The sequence below is a fragment of the Onychomys torridus genome, chromosome 11 (assembly GCF_903995425.1).
Source record: "Onychomys torridus chromosome 11, mOncTor1.1, whole genome shotgun sequence".
NCBI classification, from domain to species: Eukaryota; Metazoa; Chordata; class Mammalia; order Rodentia; family Cricetidae; genus Onychomys; species Onychomys torridus.
In genome coordinates, this window is record NC_050453.1 from 13,031,461 (window position 1) to 13,055,251 (window position 23,791).

Consider the following 23,791-nt stretch of genomic DNA (forward strand, 5'->3'; position numbering starts at 1 on the left):
TGCAGACACTGAGCTACCGCCTGCAGCAAGTGCTCAAGAGCCGAGCCCAGGACGGAAGTAGTGCTGCTGGAAAGTTAACAAGCGGACTACAGACCTGGGGGGCAGCTACACCGGATGGAGACCAACTGTAGGAAGATGGAGCAGATGACAGGGCATTTCCTGCCAGATAAACTCATACCCAAGCCCCAGGCAGATGGATCCTCAGGTGGGACGTTCCCACTCATCTGTAGAAACATGAGCCTTACATGGTTGATTATTTCCAATAATAGAGCATGTCTATCCCCTGCCATTTGTTCAGAAAGGCAGGCTCAGCCACTAGAGGGCACTTTTAGTAGCAGCTGCATACAGATACTCAGGCCATTTGGGTGAACAGCAGAGGGGTGCAGCTGGACCTGTGTCATGTGAAGACATTCCGTCACCCCTGGGTCCTGTGCCATGGCGCAGAAAGATATCACACACACACACACACACATGCACACACGCACGCACGCACGTGCATGTGTGCATGCGCGTGTGTTCACGTATGTGATTGCATGTGGAGGGAACATGTGCACATGTGTGACTGTGTGTATGTGTAGACTAGTAAACAGCCTCTGGGGTCATCCCTCAGACATTATAATACCAGGTCCCAGAGAAATAATGTTACCACTCTTAATATACAAAGAACTCTCTTAAATTAATAAGAAACTTGAATGTCTGCTGTGCAGTAGTGTGAGAGCTTAGCATAACAGGATTGCACACTGTTGTGGAATAACCTTTTTGTACATTGTGAAGATGTGTTTTTGCCAAGGAGCCTTCTGATGGGTTCAATAAAGAGCTGAGTGGCCAATAGCTAGGCAGGAAGAGGTTAGGCAGAACTAACCGGGAAAGAGGAACTTGGGGGATTAAATCTAGGCATGGGGGAGATGCCAGGGAGACACATGGAGTCTGACATACAGAATGGAGGAGAGGTAAAGAGCCGTGTGGTAGAACATAGATTAGTAGAAACTAGTTAATTCAAGTTATAAGAAATAGTGGGGCAAGGCTAAGCTGAGGCCAAGCTTTCACAATTAACAATAAGTCTCCGTGTCATTATTTGGGGGCTGGTGGTCCCGGCAATTAAGTATTACTACTACAGCATACCTCATGTGGGTTTCCGGCTACAGCGTCTCCCATTTCCCTGAAATTCAGACAGAAATGAATTAAACGGGAGAAAGGAAGTTTAGCCAATGGCTGGGTTCTTTCAGAGAGAATTTCCTCTAATGGGAAATTGATTTCACACTCAGGATTTTCATTTTCTGCTAAAAAAGAGAGCTGAGCCCCTAAAAGGAATCCTTCCCCTTTAATGCCCCAGCCCACAACCCACCCAGAAGTTTTCATCAGAGATAAGGGTTTCTGCTTTCCTGTGGATTCTAGACTGCTGAGCATGGTGAATTCTGAGAGACTGCCCATCTTACCCCAGCTGCTCCCCTTCTCTCTTCTGAAAGCCTCACTGCCAGATACTCTGCCAGCCTTTCGGAGAATGTGAAGTATGAGGGTGGGTATAGGGCAGTATGTATGTGATATGTGTTAGGATTTGTGGTATGGTATGTGAGCATGGTGCATGTGATACATGGGGTATGTATATAGTTTCTGGATGTCTCTGTGAATATTCTATGTGTGATGTATGCGTGGTATGTGTATATGATTTATGTGTTAGTGGTGAATGTGCATACTAAGTGGTATGTAGTATTGAAGTAAATGGTGTGTAACATGCATGTATGAAGTGTGTGGCATGGGATCATCAACATCTCTCCAGGAAACTCTTCAATTTTCTCTGTCTTCTAAAGGTTCAGTGGGACCTACTCAATCTGTACCAGGGACCTTGGAATCTTTATTATCAGTCCAATTGTGTCCAGAATTGTCTAGATCTGCCCAAGGATCTCTAGGACCTTCATCTCCTCAGCAAGATTGTTTAGGAGATTCACTATCTGTCCAAGGGGCTCTGGGAACATAGATTGTGGTATGTTTATATGATATGGTATGTATAATATATGTATGTTTTGTGTGTTACATATTTATGTTATGTATTTGATGCATGTGTTGTATGTATACATGATATACATGGTGTGCATGCTGTACATGTGTATATGTTTATCTATAGTGTGCATGTGGTATTATACTGTGTACATAAAGATGGGGCATGCATAGATGGTACATATTTGGCACATATGTTGCATATATGTCTAACATACATCTAGTATGTGGGTTGTGTGCAATGTGTATGGTATGTATACTGAGTATGTGTATACGGTGTACACATCCCTGCCCCAGATCTCAAAAGCCTCTGCCAGGCAGTAGGCAGCTGGTCAATAGGCTGTTGATGGTGCCCTCCCCCTCAGCCTTGATCTTTCTGGATGAGGAAATTCCCAGTACTGGAGAGGAAAGAGGAGGCAGCAGGAGGCACACCCAGGGAAGGGCCCTGGGAGGTGTCATGCTTTCAAACTTCCTCTGGAAGCATCAACCAAGATCCAGGGGCAGGTCACTCAGCAGTGGGTGCCTCCCGATGCTGAATTCCACCTGTGGCCTAATTCGGAAGACATCCCCCCACAAAGTAGACGCACAGAGCCTTGGCCTTCTTCGCTGAGAACACCCTCAAGCAGAAGTCACCATCCTGGAAGGGCTCAAAGGTGGATGGTATCACCAAGTACTGTCCTGGGGGCAGTTGGACCCGGCCGGACACTTCCCGCAGGTTCATGTAGGTGCTGGAGCAAGCAAAGGGCTGGTGGCCCTGGAAGAAGTCCTGGCCCAGATGTGCATCTGTGTGACTCTCCAGCTGTGCAAAGCAATGGGCAGAGTCAGTTTCCCCTTGGAGTTCAGCCCAACCCTGTCAAATTAGGGATTGTTCCCTGCCTCTGATGTGTAAGAATCAGGCGGCTTTCAGTCCTAGTCACAAGTTAGCTCGCTGTGTCTCAAGCATTGAATGGATTGGAGTGCCTCCTGAGTGCCAAGCCCAGTGAGGCTGTGACCTTAACTGTGACCTTGGCTAGTCCCTCTGCCTTCTAGGCCTCCCCAGTTAAATGAGGAGTGGGGCTTGGGGTGTCTAGTGTAGGCTTTGCATATCTTTCCTCATGGTTGCAGCAGCCAACACTCTGAAGCTGTCTGTGAGAACAGCCTTGGTTCTCACAGTCCGGATCAGGGGCTGAAGGAAACTTTAACCTTGGTCCTCAAACGACGTGCTCTGTGAGGCCACTAAAGTGACCAGGCTCTGAAGGAGACCAAGAAGGCAGATATCCAGGCCTTGTTCTGGGCTCCTCCTGGCCTCCTGGGGATCAGGGCTCTTCCTCAGAAAGGGTGAGATACTCCCATGAATCTGTTGTGAGGAGGATTGGGAGGAGGCTGCCAGTGTGAGACACGGGCTAATTACTAACCGCAGAGTGCTCCGAAAACACAGGTGCCAACACGCTTAGTGCTGTAATTAAGCCTCCCCAGAGCCCTGCATCTTTGCCATCAATCTTTATATGATGCCGATGACAGAGGCAGGTGCAGGCAAGCTACAAGAGCCGAAATACCCACCCTGGAGTGGCCGGTGTCCACGCATGGTCACCAGACCTCCTCTGAAGCTCAGTGCTACCGATGGGGGGGGGGGATAAAGTAGGACGCCCTTGTCCCCTGTCACAGCCCTGGCTGGAACGCCTCAGGGATCCTTCCAGGTGACAAGGGACAACCACAATGCTTGGGATTCTCTCTGAAAATGTTTCCACCCTGGATGTAAGCATGTTGGGGCATCCACAGGGCCACGGCCAACATCTAAGTGTAGCAAGCTGAATGCCATTCTGGGTCTTCCTGATGGGAATGAGGGAGGAGGAGCTGTCAGTGCAGGTGGGCCGCTAACTGATATCTGGGCTTGTCTAGGGAAGGACAAACAGAGTTTCTAGAAGAATCCAAGGGTGGAACCAACCAAATAGTCCCTGTTTAGGAGGCCAGAATGGAGTGGGACCTGGAGCCACTGAGGTAAGAACTGGGTTTCCTCTGTGCTATCAGAGACCCCATCCAGTGAGGTGTCAAGGATCTCTGGCCTTCATGTCTTCTCTTGACATAACTCAGCTAGTGGTGATGGTATGGGGGTCAAGTGGCTTCAACTGATGTCAATTCTCAAAGGGTGAGGCTGAGGTCAACAGGTGAACCCTGCAGGGTGGGACGTGTGCAAATTGTTCTATCTACCCCAGACCCATCGAGCCAGATGCTGTGGATGGGAGGCCCAATGGTGTGTGGTTTAACAATCCCTCCACAGATTGAGGCAAATAAGTTTGACCAGAAATCTCTGTGACACTGGCAGATCACAGGATCTACACCAAGGGTGTGGTGGGCGCTCTTGGGGAAAGTTCTACCACTCATACATAGGACCCCACACATATTGGTGAGCATCTCTGATGGTAGCCACCATTAACCACATTTCCTAGTAGAGAAAATAACGCACTAAACCACCGCCCTGACTGTTCCCCCCATGATAAATAGCATGCATTTGTGACCCAATCTGGGAACACAGCCTGGGCCCAAGCCTATAAATCTGGGCCCTGTGAGTCTACCCACATCCCTGGTCCAACAGATAACCTGGGAGAGCAGAGAAGGCAGCAGCCTGTTACAGACCACTGCATAATTACTGCAATTGACTCCAGGTCAAAACCCAGCTATGGCTACACACTGGAGTCAAGGCTGTTTATAAACTTACAATGCTGGTGTTCTCCTGCCCCCAAGATGCTGCTATACAACTTGCTGGGATGTAGCCTGTACACTGAGACTTTTAAGACTTCCTAGGCTGTGGCTGAGATGGCCCTGGGCAAGCACACTCTGGGTCCTTGCTTTGTGCTGACTGTGCTCTCCCGTGGGGCCATGGAGGTCCTCTCTCAAGAGTGCTTCCACCAGCTGAGGTGGGTGGTTCCAATGAGCAAGGCTCGGGAGGTCAGTGGGAGCCTCGGACCATAAGGGCACTACTGATGGGATTCCCTAAACCAGTTGTGACTTACTGAGAAATGTAGGACAAACCAGAGCAGAGGGTGAAGTTGGCACTTCCCTCTCTAACCAGCCACCAGGGCACTTGTTTCTGTCAGCCAGACAAAAAGGGATCTATAGCATGCTGCAATCACCTTAGTCAGACCAAGACACCATTCATATAGGGGCAAGGATCACCCCTGTCCCCTTCCCAAAGGGCCTGACAGATGGGACTTGGGCTTGTTCTCACTGGCTCTCAGGGCTACCAGCTCACCAGACCAAAAGAGTATCTGCAGGAGAGCCTGACTCCATCGCAGGAAGGAGCCAAAGGCAGGCATGCCCTTTCTTACCAAATAAAGAGCGTCTCTGTGCAGGTGATACTCACGTACCTCCTTGGGAATCTGCAGGGCAAAAGACAAGAGCAGGTCACCTGAGCACTCAAGCCCCTCCCTTTGGGCATCTCTTCCTACACCTTACAGACAGGCAACACACAGAGAGGAAGGTCTAGCTGAAATGAAAAGGGGTGAGCATTTCTGAACAGGGAAGTGCTTGGTGGATTCAAGGCCATATGCAGACTGCTGAGTCTTAGAAATCTGGGTCTGGGGATGCCCCTATTTTTACTTTGTGTAATCTACCAGGATCTCCCAAATACTCTAAAAGTAATAATGTTTGAGTTTAAATTGGATCCAAGTTCTTCCCAGAGACTTCCAACCTTGGCCTGCCAGATCAAGGATTTGGCTGGAAAGAAAATTCCACTCAACTTAAGTCACAACTGATCCTGTCTTCAGCCATCATGGACTTACAGGAGATTCCTCCCAGATTTTTAAATTGGAAGCAAAGGGGTTCCTTCCTTCATGCTGGGGATGTTGAGCATTGAAGGAAGCTAGACTGGGAGAATGTCACTGACATTAGAGAAGGGTGTGGAGAGAAAGTGTCCTGGTAGTCTGACTCCCTCACCCCAAGCATCCTTCCTCTCTGTCCTTTGCTTTGATTACATGAGGCAGTGAATTCTTCCTCACTAGCTCAGCTGCAGCTCTCTGGAACACAACTGAAGATGTCGACTATGGACATCAGACCCAGAGGGGGAGCCCTGCTATGCCCAGCGTTCCCGTGTCAGGCTGGAAAAGAGAACCTAGTCCTGCTGGGTCCTCCCTCAGGCTGTTGGATCCAGAAGAGCATACTGACAGCTTAGGCCCACTGTGCAACTGCCTTCTACTCTGAGGGGAAGTAGGGTTTGGCTGGCATCCCCTCAGCAGAACTAGAGTGGTCAAGGGACATGGGTGCTCCTCTAATTTGGAGTTTAAAACACAGTCAGCCACACAGAGGCCTCTGCGCCCATCAGGAGCGTCTATAATTACTTTGGCCAGCTTTTCCTCCACAACCTGGGTGCTTCTGACAATATGCTATGAGTCAGACAGGAAGAGCCACTGCCCACATTGACGGGAAGGGCAGGATGGGGGCTACTTAGCCTTCAGGGGTACCTGGCAGCTTCTCAACTGGCCACCAGGTTTTCAACCTCAGGCTAGAATCTACTTTCAGACAGTTACAGCCAGAGAAGGGAGACACCAGCAGGAATGAAAACATGATATCCCTACTAGCCAAGCTACACCCCACACCCTAGCTGCTTCCTGCAGCCCAGCTACTCCCCACACTCCAGATGCTCCCCTCACCCCGGCTGCTCCTCTTACCCCAGCTGCTCCTACATCCATTTTCTCAATTTGACTTTAAAATCAATCTGTCCACAGAGTTCAGGCTCTAAATTATATGCCTCCAATGACAAGAAGCAGGACCACAGATCACATATGCTGGAGTATTTTATAAACGGCTATAATTTGATACATGAAACTGACATGCTGTGTGTATTATTTATTGGTGCAAACACCATACCACACACAGCTATTGAGAAAGAATGTTCTGTTGATCTGACACAATGAAGGAGGCCTGACAGATGAAGCCCTGGCCACCGTCCCTGAGTGGCTCACCCTGCAACTGCCCCTGCCAACTGTCGGTTCTCTGAAACAGTCACTGAGTTTTAAGCTGCCGGGAAGCACATGGTGTGCCTTCAGGCTAGAATGTTCTCTCCTCTCCACCATTTAAACCCAGGTCCTCTTCTGAAGACCTGGTTAAAGGCTCCCCCAGCACGAAGCTGAGGTTCCATCACCATCACAGATCCCCCCTGCTCTGTCATCAGCATCCCATTCTTGGTTAGGAGCACCTATGGCTTTGCACATGGCACAGAGTGGAGGCTCAGGCAAGTTTGCTGTGTTGGGATGCATGCAGGGTTACTATCTCTGTAAGCAGTGAGAGTGGGTTTGCAGTGTTGGTACCTAGACAGGGCTGGAAGAGCTAAGTTGGAGTAAAATGGAGCTTAGTTACTTTCAGTTCTTTTCTCTTGCTGTTAAGTAGCAATTATTTCCACCCCTCCCATTCTTCCAATTACACACACACATACACACACACACACACACACACACACACACACACACAGACAGACACACACGCACAGACACACACATATGCACACAGACACACACACACACACACACACACACACACACACACATGCGCGCGCACACATGCACACTCATACATACATTGTTAGTGTTAATTGCCAACTTGAAAGACTGAGCCATTTGGAAGATAAGCCAGTAGCTTGTGTAGGATTGTTAATTGACATAAGAAGACCCGCCCACTGTGGGCGGCACCACTCCCTATCCAGGAGTATGTACGGGCAGAAAGGGAACTGAACAGTGCAGTTGCTGCTCTCTTCTGTTTGCAGGACCAGCTGCTTCAAGTTCCTGCTCCCTTGACTTCCTGCCACGGTGGACTGTGCATTGATCTGTAAGCTAAAATAAACCCTCCTTAACTTGTTTTTGTCACACACACACACATACACACACACACACACACACACACACATACACACACACACACCTGGAACCTTAAGTTTAAGAATATAATAAATGGAGCTGGAGGAAGATGGTATGGGCTTGGCAACTGAATTTTTCCTTGTTTCAAAATTCATTACAATACTTATTATAATGCTTATTTTATGTGCATTAATTTATACTGAGATGTTGGGCTTCCTAGCAGCTCTGGGTCTTCCTGATTAGAATTGTATTTTTAAAACAAGAAATTCACTTGTAATATACCAAAAAGCTAAAAACTGAGTCTCCATAGGATACATTGTATGGAGTCTTTGCCTGGGTAAAGAAGTAGACTGTAGCATGGTCCTAGGTAGATTGTCAACCCTGAAGACTTGATTTACTATGTCAGGGAGACAAAGTCCACAGAGGAGCAGTTACTGGAGAAGCCTGGCATCCTGAACTAGGGACTGAAGTCTGAGACAAGAACCAGCTGTGTTCCTCAATCCAGAGTCTCCAGAACCAAAAAAGGCCGTGTGGTTCCTCATACCCAAGTGGGTACCTTGTGTGTTTCCAGGAGACTTCCTAAGGCAGGAAGACGGGACTATATGCATATGGCTTCTGTATCCAGCCACCTGCTCCCACTCTGAAATGCATTTTATTGCTCAAATGTTTTTCACCCTCATCTTCTGGGCTCCTATGCCCCTAAGACACCTCTTCTTGAAAAAGAGTCTAATATGCAAATCTGCACTGAGTTCTGACTGACAGGTAAAGTGCAATGAGTTAGTTGCATATCTCAGTGTTAACAGCAGAAATTTCAGCCAGACGGATGAATCTCTAACGACGGAATCCAAGCCTCAGTAAGAACTCTATGGATGCAAGGGAGCAAAGACAACGTCTTATTAAGAGTATTTGAGCAATAGGGAAAAGGCACTCCAATCATTGACTGAAACATCCAGATCAAAGACATCAGTACACCCTGACAGAGGAACCTGACTCAGCTGTACCTGGTAGATGGCGTAGCCTATGCTGAGCATGCCCTGGCCGATCCTCTTCTGTCGTCTGCGATTCTTCTGCATCAGACCCAGCAGCACCGTACAGCAGGATTCATTGGTGCCTTCCTCCTGGTCCTCATCGACATCATGCAAATGGATTTTGAACTGGGGGTTGGTCCAGTAGGTGGCTGGACATCATCCAACGGCGATGGTCCAACCGGGATGAGAAGATGAATAAGGGAATTTAAAAAAGAAAAGAAAAGAAAAGAAAGGAAGGAAGAAAAGAAAGAAAGAAAAAAAAGAAAGAGCCTCCATCGTCCCAATGAAAGGATAACACTGGCCAGATTGCCTGGCCCAGAAGAACTGGAAAGCAGTCCCCCACATCCCTGCTCCACCCCCCACAGATAGATACTTAGAATGTCTATCTTGTTTGTTTGATCAACCAGTATCCCAGAACTGTGGTGAAATCTGAGATTCTGTCATCCCAGGCTGCTCTGGACTGCACCAGAGAGCAATTATCTTGCCTTCCTGGAAGTCGTTCATTTCTTCCTGTTCTTAGCTGAAGACTCCACCTGGAAGGAGCTCTTTAGGCAGAAGTGTATCTCTGGGATGGATGACAACAGAGTCCCAGAAGAACCAAGAAGGCCTCTGCCTCATAGCTAGAAAGCCATCTGACTGTCATGTGCTCCACCAAGCCCAGGAGAAGCCCCAGCTTTGGATTACAACCCCAGGATTCCATGAGACCCATCCTCTATCCCTCAGCCCAATGGGCCTCCAGTGATGTCCAGTGTTACAGCGTGCTTATGAGACATACGACCTTCCAGACAAGTCATTCAATAATGTAAGAAGAATCACAATGTCATTAAGCACTCCTGCTACACCACCTATCGATACTTAAAACGATGACTTTTTGAGCTGGGGAGGTGGCTCAGTGGGTGGATGGGGGCTTGTTGTGCAAGCAAGAGGACCTGAGTTCAGATCCTAGCACCATGTGAAAATGTCAGTTGTGGCTATGCATGTGTGTTGGGAGATACTATGAACCCCAAGTTTGCATTTTTGCTAAGTAAATAAAATTAACCTTGGGTAAAGAGGCTGAGTTAGCAACTAGTTAACAGAAAGTAATCATTGAACCTCAGAGGGCATCTGGGAGAAATAGAGAGTCACAGGAAGTAGAAAGGTGGAGTTTGGAGTGGCTCAGCTTTTTCTGGTTTGGCAAAGCAGAAGCATCAGTCTTCCATGGATAACAGAAAGGAGAAAGGGCTAGGCAGTTGTTATTCAGCCTCTCTGAGCTCGAAGGTTTCCACCCCAGCCTTTGAATCTCGAGTATTATTAATAATTCAAATGCTAGTGATTTAGTTAAAGCTGCCTTTAGCAGCAGTGATAGGGCCAGTGCTTGCAGGAGCAGAATTCTCACCAGGCTGCAGCCTGAGCTGCCAGGCCACTGCTAGAGAAATAACCCAGTGAATGCAGAGCTACAATTGCTGGCTGAGATAGCAGCAGATTGAGGCACAGCCACTGTGCTGAAGTTAAAACAACATTTGGCACCCAATGTGGGGCACATATTTCTACTTAGGGTCTAAGAAAGCTGAAAAAAAAATGGCTTCCTAGTAGCCTGGTGCTTGTAGCATACAGAGGCACAGCTCTGCCATACACAGAGCACTTGAGCAGCCAACATGTTAAGCAGAAACAGCAAGCTAAGAAAACACCTGCCACATTTCAGGCACCAAGAGCTGGGGTGGTTAAATGCAGCTCTTGGCCATGCCCATGGGGCATAAAGCTCAGTTCTCACAGACCCAAGCTGGGAGGGCCAATAACCAGCACTAAGCCTCAAGGCAAGTTTAAAGTTTGGTTCACATAGTCAGGGAACACTACAGGTGGACAGTAAAGCAGGTCCAGACCAAAAAATACCTATAAGCATATTAGAAGGGGTTGGGGGTTTAGCTCAGTGGTAGAGCGCTTGCCCAGCAAGTGCAAGGCCCTGGGTTCGATCATCTGCTCCAAAAAAATATATATATAAAAAAATATAAAAAAGCATGTTAGCATTTTTAAAAAATGTTTGTAGTTCTTAAGAAAGAAAAGAAAATGTGTATAGACAGTCATGTGAAAAGATAGTTTAAAAATAATAAAGTCTTTAAAGAGAGAGTAGAGTAATATAAAGGGAAAAGGCCACTTAAAGATGTGAAATACACAGGGAATCTGGATCCTATACAGTGTTAACTTAGAATTTTTTAATGCTGATGAGCAAATGGCAGCTGCTGAAAGACAATGGACTGTAACAGGGACTGCTGAATTAAACCAGCCTAGATACTTTGGGGATGCCTTGACTTTAAAATGGAAGATGTATTGTGTTGGGGGATAGGTTATGCTTTTGTTTCCACAGAGATCAGGTTTGAAAATCTTGGCTACAGACATAAAGAAATAAACAAACAAACAAAAAACCCCACAAGACAGGTGACATTTACACTAATTTCCCCAGGACTTGACTATTGTCTCAATTTTCTCAGGGTCCCCTGGAGATGCTGTCCCCCACCAGACAACAGGAAGCAGTCTAGAGAACACTATACTCACATTCTCAAGAGGTGTGGTGGGTGGTTTTTGGTCATTTGGTGAGTTATAAATGTAATCATATATAGGAATATGTGAATATAGCAATATAGGAGTATAGGGTAAAAAAACAACTATTAATCTCAAATATTTTACATTGGTATGGATTTTAGTATATTGATACAAATTTAAAATGATTTTTTGTTATATTGTATGTATGTTTCTACTCTTATTTAAAGTATTATACCTAGGTAGCTCATTTTAAAATGTAATGTGTAATTAAGAAATGCAGGTTAGGGCTGGAGAGATGACTCAGTGGTTAAGAACACTGACTGCTCTTCCAGAGGTCCTGAGTTCAATTCCCAGCAACCACATGGTGGCTCACAACCATCTGTAATGAGATCCAGTGCCCTCTTCTGTATACATAATAAATAAATAAATCTTAAAAAAAAAAAAAGAAATGCAGGTTAGTAGTTAGTCATCTATAATAATCAAACCTGTAGTCATGCTAGGTATGTTTTCAAAGTTAAACAGATACATTTTAGATAGATAGGTGATCTTCAAATGCTTTAGAGACCTATAAAATATGGCATTTGAAATGCTTAATAACCTAAGGCTTTTCATGAAGTGAGACACATCTGCTCCTGGCAGCACCAATCAACTTCAAAAAAGAAAGATGAGTGTTGAAGAATCTCCATATGGAGTTTGATTTCATTGTGCCAAAGCTAGCCACCTGGGCAAGAAACTGTCCTTGCCTCTACTGCTAACATTATACCATCCAAACAGGACATGCAGGACACAAAGGAAAGCAACTGCTGAACTTTGCCAAGACAAGGTAGGACAGTCCTTCCAAATTCCTGCTTCATAGAAATGTCTGCCAGATATTCTAGACCTGTAGGCTAAAGATGGATGCCCCAGTGTTTCAGAGGAAACTTGGGTGACTGTCCAAGCAGCCAGATGTCTCTGTCATTTCTATAGTTTTGGAAGGGGCTTACACTACACTTCCTGTTTATTCAGGTAATATTATATCCTTATGGGGTCTTTGATGAAGTTTAAGACTAGATAGTTATAGTTACAGTTTTCCTTAGTTATGACAGAAGATAAATTAGGTACAAAACTTTGGGTTCACCAAGATAGGACAAATAATGGAGTATTTTCTCTAAATTTTCCAAATATAAATGGACTGGATATTGTAAATACAATTCTTACTTGATAATTATTCTTATTACATATAGTTTTACTATATTAAAGTTAAAATCCTTTCCTTTTTATTTAGACAAAAAGAGGTAAATGTAGAATAGAATATTTGTTTAGCTATGTAAAGATGTGTTGCTTTTCTTTATGCTACATTTGTTTAATTATGTAAAGATATGTTACTGTTTCACATTGCCTGCCTAAGGCACCTGATGGGTCTAATAAAAAGCCAAATTGCCAATAGATAGGCAGAGGAAGAATAGACAAGTCTGGTGGGCAGAGAATAAAGAGGAGCCAGCCAGCCAGGGGCCAGACAGACAGACACAGAGGAAGCTGGAAAGCAGGATAGACAGTATGTAGACGAGGTAAATGAGCCTCAGAGCAGCACATAGATTAATAGAAATGGGTTGATTTAAGCTATCTAGAAAAAAGCCTAAGCTAAGGCCGAGCATTCATAATTTATAAGTCTCCATGTCATGTTTTGGGAGCTGGCAGTCTAAGAAAGCCTACAATGTATGTGCCTGTAAACCCAGTGCTGTTGGGGGATACAAACAGGGGGCTTGTTAGACCTTGTTAGCACAGCTCCAGGTTTAGTAAGAGACCCTGTCTCAAATGAATAAGAGACAGAGGTGAAAGAGAATGAATGAGGAGAGGTGAATGAGAGACAGCATGGACACCTGACATCTGCAAGTGTGTATGCACACATGTGCACAAAGCAACACTCCACAAGCACACACATAACACCTTTATTCAAAGACAACTTTTGAAAAAGATCTCTCAACTTAACAACTACCCAAGCTAAGCAAAGAGAAGCCTAAAGGATCCACCACAGACACACAACGGTTCTTTGATGGAATTAAGCTGAGAGTATGTACAACTGAAGAAGATAGGTCTGACAGACTCCGCCATGCTAGGCATTCAATTGCAACAAAGAATTGGGGAGGAGTGTTTGTTTTAGGGTGAGCAGGGGTCCACGGGTGTTTTTACAATCTCTGCATGATGGTGCAAACTCTGTAAGACAGCATAGCATTCACATATGTCCAAGGCCCATTCATTATTTTTTTTCCCTAACAGTGAGAGTACTCCATTTCTAAGCTTTTTTTTTTTTTTTTCACTCAAGGCACAGGTGTATATATGGATTTTAAGATTAGGTGTCTGTGAATTCCAGGGAAGACAAAAAATTCAGTAATCTTCTGTACTTACTTCATTACCACAAGGCAAGAACAATCCATTTCTTCCTGACAGCTAGCTGGCAGCACAGATGGGGTTATGATTTGGTGCACACAGATACCTTGGGTACCCCCTATGGTTCTGAGCTTCCAGAATGATCCATGTGAATTTCCTACGTCTTTTCTAAGAGCTTGTTAATGGTGAGCATATTTTAATTTCTCCCAAATGTAGCGTTACTGAAATCCCTACATTTTTTGTTTACTCCTTAACAGTACTAGAGGAAGAGAATGGGCCATAAAAATAATACATCCCATTTGTATAACACTGCACAGTTTACAAAGCGCGTCCTCATGCACTTCGAGTTACAATGCTCGCTGCACCCCAGCGAGTTGGAAGGTAGGAATTATGAACCATTGTGAGGGCTGACAAACTGAAGCTCCAGGAAAGGAATGCCCCTCAGGCCTCACAACTGTTAAGCTGAGTGATGGGGGCAAGCCACCAGCACCCCCTTCAGGCCTGTCAACAGCTGATCTTTGCAGCCAGATGGAGATGGATGAGGAAGGAGGTAAGACCTTGTGCTCCATCTGTACCCACTTGGGGGTTTACAATACTACCGTTTCTACAGCATGCAGTGCTCTGGCGGGGAAGAAGCAGCGGCTGCCCCTGACCCCTCCCTGCATGGAGACACCAAGTCAATCAGCACAAATCAGCTGAGCAACAGCAGCCAGGGAAGCATGGAGGTGGGAACTACCAAGAGGGGAGTGTGTTTTTCTTTCCTCTGTGTCTCCTGAGAGCTGGGGGTCGTTTCCCAGTTGTTTCCTCAGCAGCTGTCTCAGCGGATGCGACCTAGGAGGAGTCTACATAAGTACATATTAGTCATCTGGGGAGAACCAGGGAGACCGCTCTGACCTTTAAGGGAGCCAGAGTTAAGGCAAAAGCAGTGGTTTGCCCCAGGACAGCGCCACCAGGGAGGGATCGCTGACGACCTACACACAGAATGGAACATGACCCACGCACAGCCTGGGTATGGTCATTCCTGACCCCCTACAACCTCACCCCTTCAGCCGTAACTCAGGCAGCACAAAGCAGAACGGCTGCCCTTCTGAGTGCAGCCCACTGAAACACTGGGTTGTCTACTGACGTTGTTAACTATTCTACCCCCAAGCTCAGTGGGGTGGTGTCAGCCAGCTGAACCAGGTAGGGCAGGCAGAAACCCAAGGAAAGACCAGGAGACCTTAGTGATGGTCCAAGAACAGGTTGTGAAAAGCAGCATGCTGGGAGAGCAGGGGTGGCTGAAGCAAGGATGATTTAAACACAGAGGAGCTGAGACAAGGCAGGTAGACAGCTGCAAAACCACTGTCAACCCTTGCCGGCCTGGCCTCCAAGCCAGAGAAGAAACAGGACCTCAGGTTCAAGGGCATTCATTATCCCAAGATCCATGTTAAGAAGCCATGCAGTCCAGGGAGGAAAAGCCAGATGGCCTTTGCCTCACCTCGGTGTGTCTGGCAGCCCCCGGCTGTGGAGCCTCGTGTCCAGCGGCCATTGAAGAGCACCAGGTTCCATTTGTGGACCTCTTCACTGCTCAGAGAGTCTGGGGACAGGTTGCATATCTCCAGTCGAGAGAACTGCTTCAAGAAATCCGAAAAGGACATCCTGAAGAACAGAGGGACCAGAAGGGAGTGAATGAAGTGGGCTGGACCTGAAGAGAGACTGGAGGCTCAGCAAAGAGCCTATCTCCCAGTAGCTCTGTACTGGCCAGATTCCCCCTTCTACAGCCCAGTGATGCAAACAAACAGAGCTAAGGTCTAAATGTGTCCCTGTGGTCAGCACCTGTTCCTAAAGAATCTCCCTCCTATATCTGTCAGCCACACAGAATTGGAACCATGAACCAAAGGGACCCCCCAGGAGGGGATGCCAACATAGTCCTCACCTCTAGGCTAGAACACAGCCAAAAAACCCAGCAGAGGTTCATTTCCGAAGAATTCTCCATGATATCCAGTGTGGAGATGTCCTCTAAAACATTGTATCTTTTGCAGACCCCTCCCAACCCAGGCAAAGGAAAGAGTACTGTTTGGACCGGAAGCTAGGCCTTACAGCTTGCTGGGGCAGCGGGTGGAGAGCATTGTTTTAGACTCACAACAGGCAGACAGGCTGCTGGCCAGGTCCTGTTGTGGGCACAGAGATCTGGGTCCCAAGGCTTTAGATATGAGAATAGAGGAGAATTATACTATGGTAAGGGGGCAGGAAAAAATATTGGTCCCTGAATTAGGAACCTCATCACATTCCTGGAAGTCTGGAGACTGGTCCTCCTGAGTACCTTAGACCAGACTGACCACCAAGCAGACAGTCCTTCAGCACACAGCCTCTCACCAGAACTCTCCATCCTCTGCTCTCTTGACCAGTTCTTCCTTCTTCCTGGGATCTATGTAATTCCACTCAGGGGCACTGCAGAGGGGGAGAAATGAACCAGGGGTGGTCATTGCTGGGATGCAAGCTGTTGGCTGCAGCTACATGGTCCTAAAGCACCTCAAATGGGATGCACCCCCATCAAGGAAAGAAGACAGGCTGGACCTGGTATGAAGCAGTGTACCGCTGGAAGAAGGAGGTGAAAGAAGAAGCCAAGGACATGGGCTCCTGCAGGGATGGCCTGAGCAGGCAGCAGAAACGTAATGGCTTTATTTTAATTTTCACTCTCTGGGTAAGTTTTACATTCCAATTAAGACCCACAGACCTCTGACCATTGGAAGAAGGAGGTCCCGTCACAAGAAAGGCAGGTACTACTGTATCCATTAGTAACTTGTCACTCTTATCTTCTATCAGACTGGGGTGGACTAATTTATAAGAGGACCCAGCCAGCTCCGGGGACACAGATGCTATCCACTTCCTAATTCTACAGATTTGCTCATCAGGCCCATTTTTATGGGAATATCCTTGAAGTAATATTCCCCAGTGTCCTGCTGGTGGCCTTTCTGTGGTAATATCCATGTACTTTGTTCAAATGCCATCTATAGCTGCCTGGCCTTTGGGTTTTCCTGAAATGCAAATCTAGATAAGTGAACAGTGTCAGTATGAGTCCTAAAAACAAACAGAAGCTCTTCCCTGAGCACACTCAGCAAAAGCCCGGCTCCTCCCTCCCCAGCCAAGAAGACAGCCGGGCCCAGCCTTTCCCTCCACCTGGCTTCTAAACACTAGGAGACCAGCAACACTGGAGCCATCAAAACATTCAGTCAGTCAGTACTGAGTCCCACAGTGTGCTTGTTACAAGCAAAAGTTAGGGGATCTGGTTGGGAATTCTAGATCTAATCTAATCTCCCAGTTGGTTTGATTTTTGTTGTTGATATTGTTGATGTTTCAAACTTAAACAACAGCAAAACACAGCTGGATGCAAATGGGGTTTAGACATGTCACCTAAGAGTGTCCCATGTCCTTCTTCTCCAGCTACCAGTAGGTAAAACCCCAGACTGTGTCTCTTGATGGTAGAGGACATCAGGGACATAGACACCAGAGTACAGACATCACGGGCCCTCAGACCCTTGCACTGACTTCCCTTACCGGCAGGTAGGCAGGCAGCCCAAAGACTGTCCTTCCACCCAGTAATCAACAGCCACCTAGTCAGGAACTCCTGGGGTAAGTGACACTCCCATTCATCACTGCCTGAATGGGCCATGGTTCCCAGTATCAGGCTTCTCCCAACATCTTTGATTTTTGCTTAGTACGAAGGGGAATACTGTTTGTGGCAGGGAAATATCAGATTGTAAGTGGTTGATTTTACCTTGCATTGTGGTAGGAAATAGGTAAGCCTTCAACACTAGGCAAAATTCCACGGAGCTGCCAAATTTCCAAGTGCCCAAGCTGAAATCTGTAATCAAAAGCTGCAGCAAAGTGGTTTCTATTCTGCTTTTCCTGGAACCATGGAATACGATTTCCACATCATGCTGTGTAGTCTACAGACAGTAAGTGCTGCAGAACCCACTGAACAATGGGTCTCATTGCTTTATGGTATGTGTTACATGATACCTTTATACAGGGAAGGTGAGCATCAGGAAAGAGAGAGAGGGACCTACGCATCACTCCAGGCTCCCAACCACTCCACTTCACCCCACGGGTTCCTCAGTCGGATCAGCTTCTCTGGGCGCCCACGGAAATCCAACTGCAAGAGCCATACACAGGCAAATCACCACACTGCTGCTGCCTGGGGCGCATGCCTGCACCCAGGGCATTCAGTGTTTCAAATGTCTCCAAAAGACCACACTTTCTGCCAAGCGGTGGTGGCACACGCCTTTAATCCCAGCACTTGGGAGGCAGGCAGATCCTTGTAAGTTCAAGGCCAAGTGAGTTCCAGGGAAGGCGCAAAGCTACACAGAGAAACCCTGTTTCACAAAAAAAAAAAAAAAAAAAAAAAAAAAAAAAAAAAAAAAAACAACAACAACAAAAAAAAAGACTACACTTTCCTTTTCTTTACCATACTGTGTTTAAGCTTTGGTCAAATATTTTGCATTCACAAGCTATTAGAACAAATAAAGAGTGAGTCTACCACAAAACCAACTATGTATCTACTTAAACTTAGATTTAGATTTTGCAGTTGATTAACTTGGACCTTGTTCTCAATATTGGAGACAGCATTCTAATAAATTCCCCCTAAACAATGCCAATGTTGTGGAAGTTAACATTTACTGATTGCTTACTACTGGGTTAGGCACAGTGCTAAACATTTCAAATGCATGGTTGCTTTATTTAAACTTCACACTTTGACCTCACCAATAGGAGACCCAGAGAAGCCCAGTTATTGAAGACTACCTAGTTAGCTGTATAACTATCCCCTCCTCAAGAAAGCTCATTAGACTTGAGAAGTTAAGGAAACTGGGGGCCCAGGAAGTTCCTAAAAGTTACAAGATTCACAAAGCCCCTCCCCAAGGTTGTAAAAGCAGCGAACAGTTGCAGAGCAAGCAGAGGTTCTTCATTGGGTGCTGCCTGCAAGTCACATAAGGAGTTCCAGGGATGCAGTTTTCATGTGTTTTCACTCATGCTAGCTTTCTGGTGCCTCAGCTGCCTTTGAGTCATCCAGGCTTCTGTAAGCCAGTGCAGTATGACCACTGGTCCACTGAGGTGGGTCTGGTGGAACGGTTTCCTTGATCTGTCATCTCTGGTACCTTATCTAGGTTGAGTAGATGCTTGTTCACCTCTCTCCAGGAAAAGCATAGGAGCCTAACAGAGTGTCTCCAAAGCCTAAATGTATAAATACCCTCAGGAACTTGTGGTAAAATCTGGTCACCTCTGTTATGGGGTTTGCAGGTGGAGCTTTCTAAAACACGTGATGGGGTTCATCTCTTTCCTGTGAGCCTGAGTTCATTCTTCTGGTGTGAGTTCTCATTCTCTCAGGACTGGATTAGTTGCTAAAGGTGTTATATTGCAAATCTCCTCTCATTTGTCTCTCTTCTGAATGTGCCCACTTATCCTTCCATTTGATACTGTATGAAGCTACCCAGTATTATACTTCCCAGCCTCCAAATGCATGAGATAAAAAAAAAATAACCTCTTTTTTTTAATAAATCATCCAGATTCAGGTATTGTGTTATAGTAACAGATAAGGACTAAGATACTACCTCATGCCACTATTTAATGAGCACTCGAGTGTGGTCCCCATGCACCCCTGTACACACGATAGCACATATTTGCAGAAACAGGTCAGTCTATTAGGTCTTTATCACCATCATTTGCATCATACACTAGCCCAAAGTTTCCTCACACATTCCATTCACGTTTACCGAGTTGAATTGATTTAACAATATGACATTCAATAGAAAGATGTGTAGTGAGTACTGTCATCATTACAATAAGCAGCGAGAGCTGGCGTACTTAGTGTGTGGCTATTTCTGCACAATCACTAGAAAACCCAAAGAAAATGTATTTCTCACTTCTGACACTGTCTGGGTTGACGTGTTTTACCTTCATCTTATCATCCACTTCTATCTATGCTTTTAACTATAAGCCAAATTATTTAAACACCATTTGGATGCAGGTAGACCATATGAAATAAAAATCATGACTACTACAGGCCATGCTGGGGCCAGAGAATGAAGAATATTTATGTGCCTTCTTATTATTAAATATCATCCTGAGCCAGGCGGTGGTGGCACACGCCTGTAATCCCAGCACTCAGGGAGGCAGAGACAGGTGGATCTCTGTGAGTTCAAGGCCAGCCTGGTCTACAGAGCTAGTCCAGGAGAGGCTCCAAAGCTACAGAAAAACCCTGTCTCAAAAAAAAAAAAAATCATCCTGAACACTGGAGTAGAAATTATTTCTTCTTTTAGAGACTCCTACGAGTTTATGCTGCTTTGCCTACATGAACATTTGTTTGGAGTGTGTGTAGAATCTAGCAGGGAGTCCCTATAACTTTTCTGATCACACCTCAGAAAAGAGGCAAATTTAACTAAAGCCAGACAGCTAGGGTGAGGGTGGCTCAGATACTGTCCTCTGAGAAGCTGAGCTGCGGGTACCCTGTAATGAACACAAGTTACTGCACATCTGTCTGGGGCTCTGCATCCAGAGAGACACTTGCCCTGAGTCAACAGGAAAGCTCAAAGGCAACTCAAAACTTCTCAGCGGGCTCTCCTACCGCTTTCTTGGGACACCCCAGATTTCATATTAACCCCTTCCTACCTCCTCGACTCCGGTAACAGAGTATGCGTGACCCTTAACCAGCTTCTGCCAGGTGATGGCTTCTGCTTCGGCTGCACTTGAGGCCTGGTCAAGGAGAGAGTCCCGTCAGGGAGGCTGACACTGACCTCTTTGAAGTCAGCACTACAGTGTTTTCTAAAAGGACACCACACAGCCAGGGCTCTCCCAGGCGGGAAGAGTACAGGGGCAGCAATAACTCACGAACAGAGAGACCCATCTCTAGACGACCCCTTTTAATAAGTGAGCAGCTGTAGAGCCTGGAGTGTGACTGAGAGCATAGTTATACTGTTCCAAAAACAAACAAACAAATGAAACTACCCATTATGACAGCCAGAGAGGAAGAGAGAGCATCTGGGGGAGAGATAACAACCGGCCCTCATGTGATCTCTAAGGCCACATTGGCATTCCATATAGCCAATCTTCCTGTCAGGGCTGGACCCTCCTCTTTTCTTCAGGGATCTCCAAGTCCATCAAATATTGTCAGCTGCCAATTTGTTTTCCCAAAGACTAAGATGATTTTGCAAACAGATGGTAAGTAAATAGGGCCTAGAATCCCGGAGACAAGGCTGTGCTCTGGTAAGGAGTGTAGCCATACTAAAGTGGCTCCAACTGTTACCAGCAAAACATAATCTTAAAATGTAACCAAAGCCTAGTTCCCACCCATTCACGAGGTCTTCACCAGTTCCTGTGCACTGTCAACCGCCATGTCACCAGAGGAAAGAGAAACAGGGAAGAGTTGAGGCTCACATCAATGGAGCAGCCCAACAGAGATCCTGCTCGGAGGGCCTTCCGGATGATGTGGTACAGATTGCCTGGGGGCTTCCTCAAGTCATAAAACTCAGAGATGCCACCTGTGAAATCTTCAAAGCCCTCAATCGTAGAGCCTCCAGCAAGAGCCTCATAGGAACCATTGAGCCTATTGAAAAAGAGAGAGAAAATAAACACCACCCACAGCCATGAGCAACCTAATAAGGGAACCACAGGACTGGGAAGGGACAATGCCAGCACATAGGCCAGAGGGCCAGGGAAAGACCTTGGCCAGTGTTGGTGAGGAGCCCAGAGCACCACCGGCCACACTGTTTTAGACAGACACTCCAGGATTTCACTAGGAACAGATCCTCAGGTAGCCCCTCTCCGGGTCTCCCATTCCCTTTCAAAACCAAAAACCCTTCCAGAATTGGCCCTGAGTGCCTGGGTTTCGGGGTGTCCAGGCTAGGAATGGGGAGCCTTCCCTTGAGGCTGAGGGGTATCTGTTAAGGATTACCCTAATAGAATGAGAAATTTATTGGGGTGTTAGAACAGAGTGATAGCAAACAAGACTAATTCAAAGAAGCCTTTCAACTTTGAATGTCAATCAAGAAAATGACGCTCAAGGAATGAGCTGAAACTTCGTTGAGTTTGGTAGCTAAAAACACTTCTCTCCTTCTTTATCATCATCACTTAAGCATTCATTCTGCCCCAAGATCTTACCAGGGGCTCTGAGAGAGGAAAATATAATAGCTAGAGAGACATTCTTAATGAGACAGAGCTAGGATCTTTATATACATATAATGTATTTATGTTTGTGGTATATCAAGTATTGAACCAGGGCCTTATGAATGCTGGGCAAGCATTCAATCACTGAGCTACATCTCCAGCCCCAGAGATGAGATCTTAAATTCCCAGCCCAAATTTCCATTTCTCTTCAGAAGGGTGCTTTCGGTCTAGCCTGGACATGTGTGGATGCTGGGGGAAATGTGGCTGTCGTACCCTGAGTGGGAGGTCAGGTGAGAGCCTTCAGGGAGGCCTCAGGGGCTTCTGGTTCCTCACCATCTCACTTACTTGGCATAGGCTTTCTCCAGCAAAGCACTCCAGAATTCACTGCCTTCTTCCGAGTGTAGAAAGAGCAGTTGTCCATTCTTGGTGGGAAGCCTGTCATCAATGACTACCTCCACCCACTCTCCATACTGCCAGAACTGGGGGTGGAAAACATAACATCTATCACATGCAGAAGCAGAGAAGGGTCCTTCAGCAGCCTCCTTGGATGGGGTCTCTGTTAGAATCCTGCCCTCGCTCCTCGGGGGTCTTGTGTCTTACATCATCAGGGGGCACTAATGGCTACATGCCCGCACATGGTCACACAATCTGTGCCTTAAAAAGCCAGACACGGACCCTCCACCCCCTCTCTCTGCTCTCTGCTCTCTGCTCTGCTCCCACCATCTCTCCCTCCCCCCAGGCCTGGCTCTCCTCCCTCCAATCCCCTCCTTCCTTCTAATAAAGCTCTCTGTGACTCTGGCAGTTGTGGCCGTGGCTCATGACTTTTCTGCCGGTAACCAGCACTGCCACCAGCTCTTTACCTATCAGTCTCTGCTGTCAGTGAGCTAGTCTCCAGGCTTTGTGAACCTTAAATGCCCTGAGAGGGTTTATGCCTCATCCACACACAGGAGATGCCACAGGCATCTAGTCTTTCTGTGAGTCTGTGGAGAAGAGAGCTTGCTCAGTATCACCCAGGAGCCAAAGTGGGTGGCTCAGGCTCACATCTCCTGGCCCTTAGTCCAGAGTGATTCCCTTATGGCCCCATGGCCTGAGGAAAGAAGGAAAGGGAAATAAGATGGTTGGATAGATGTATAAAGGAATGGTTCTCAAACTGGAGTGTGTACCCAAGTCACCCAGAGAGATAATCTAATGTCAGTATTGGCCTCACTCCCAAAGTTTCTGATTCCACAGATTTGAAGTAATAACTGAGATACAAAGTGGTGGCCAAGGTCACAAGCAAGGCCTAATACCTGGAAATGAAAAATGCCTGCATAGTCCTTCTGGAAGCTCTGGCCCCTGGGGACCACTCGGTAAAGCAGCTTTTCATTCAAGGTGAGGGAGGCAATGGCTGCCAGAAGCCAACAGTCACCTGCAAGGAATCAGAGGAGACAGGAGCCTGTCAGGCCAGACCCTCACTGTCCCCATCACTCCAGAGTTCATGTCTGTTGTAGACTGACTTCGGCTGTAATACAGTTAAAGGAGTACTGATGCCTAAGGTCCACTCCTTAGCATCATCACGCTGGGCTTGGGGCCCAGCATTGAGTCTTGGAAGGCCACAGTCAATCAAAGAGCACAACGCCACTCACCTAAGTCACCCATGCAGAGTCTCCTCTCGTGGCTTAAGTGCACACACATTCAGCTCCTGAGGCCTCACTGGGAGGGTTTTCCTCAGGCATGGAAACTCTCTGTTCATCCCTATTGCTGTGCCTTGCATGCTGACCACTTTACAGTTCCCAGGCAGTGGAATGGAAATAGAGAGAAAGAAAGGCAGTTGTCCTTCTGTCCCATTTGTTGTCAACTCGGATACATTTGGTTGGGAGGAACACTGAAGGTATTCAGGAGCATATAAGGTGTGCAAGTGAGTGAGTGAGTGAGTGAGTG

At 46.6% G+C, this 23,791-nt stretch overlaps 1 protein-coding gene across 1 annotated transcript in view; it reads right to left on the bottom strand.

Moving 5' to 3' along the window:
- The window catches only part of Capn8 (calpain 8), a 75,743-nt gene that overhangs the window by 17,472 nt on the left and 34,480 nt on the right, over positions 1-23,791 (bottom strand). Inside the window, exons 3-13 of the mRNA XM_036202513.1 lie at positions 23,161-23,279; positions 22,217-22,350; positions 21,143-21,311; positions 20,378-20,461; positions 17,782-17,867; positions 16,088-16,162; positions 15,210-15,370; positions 8,822-8,997; positions 5,340-5,351; positions 2,583-2,794; positions 1,123-1,159 (exon numbers count right to left, since the gene is read on the bottom strand). Of these exons, the coding sequence (XP_036058406.1) occupies positions 1,123-1,159; positions 2,583-2,794; positions 5,340-5,351; positions 8,822-8,997; positions 15,210-15,370; positions 16,088-16,162; positions 17,782-17,867; positions 20,378-20,461; positions 21,143-21,311; positions 22,217-22,350; positions 23,161-23,279 (1,265 nt within the window). The remainder of the gene's footprint in view (positions 1-1,122; positions 1,160-2,582; positions 2,795-5,339; positions 5,352-8,821; positions 8,998-15,209; positions 15,371-16,087; positions 16,163-17,781; positions 17,868-20,377; positions 20,462-21,142; positions 21,312-22,216; positions 22,351-23,160; positions 23,280-23,791) is intronic.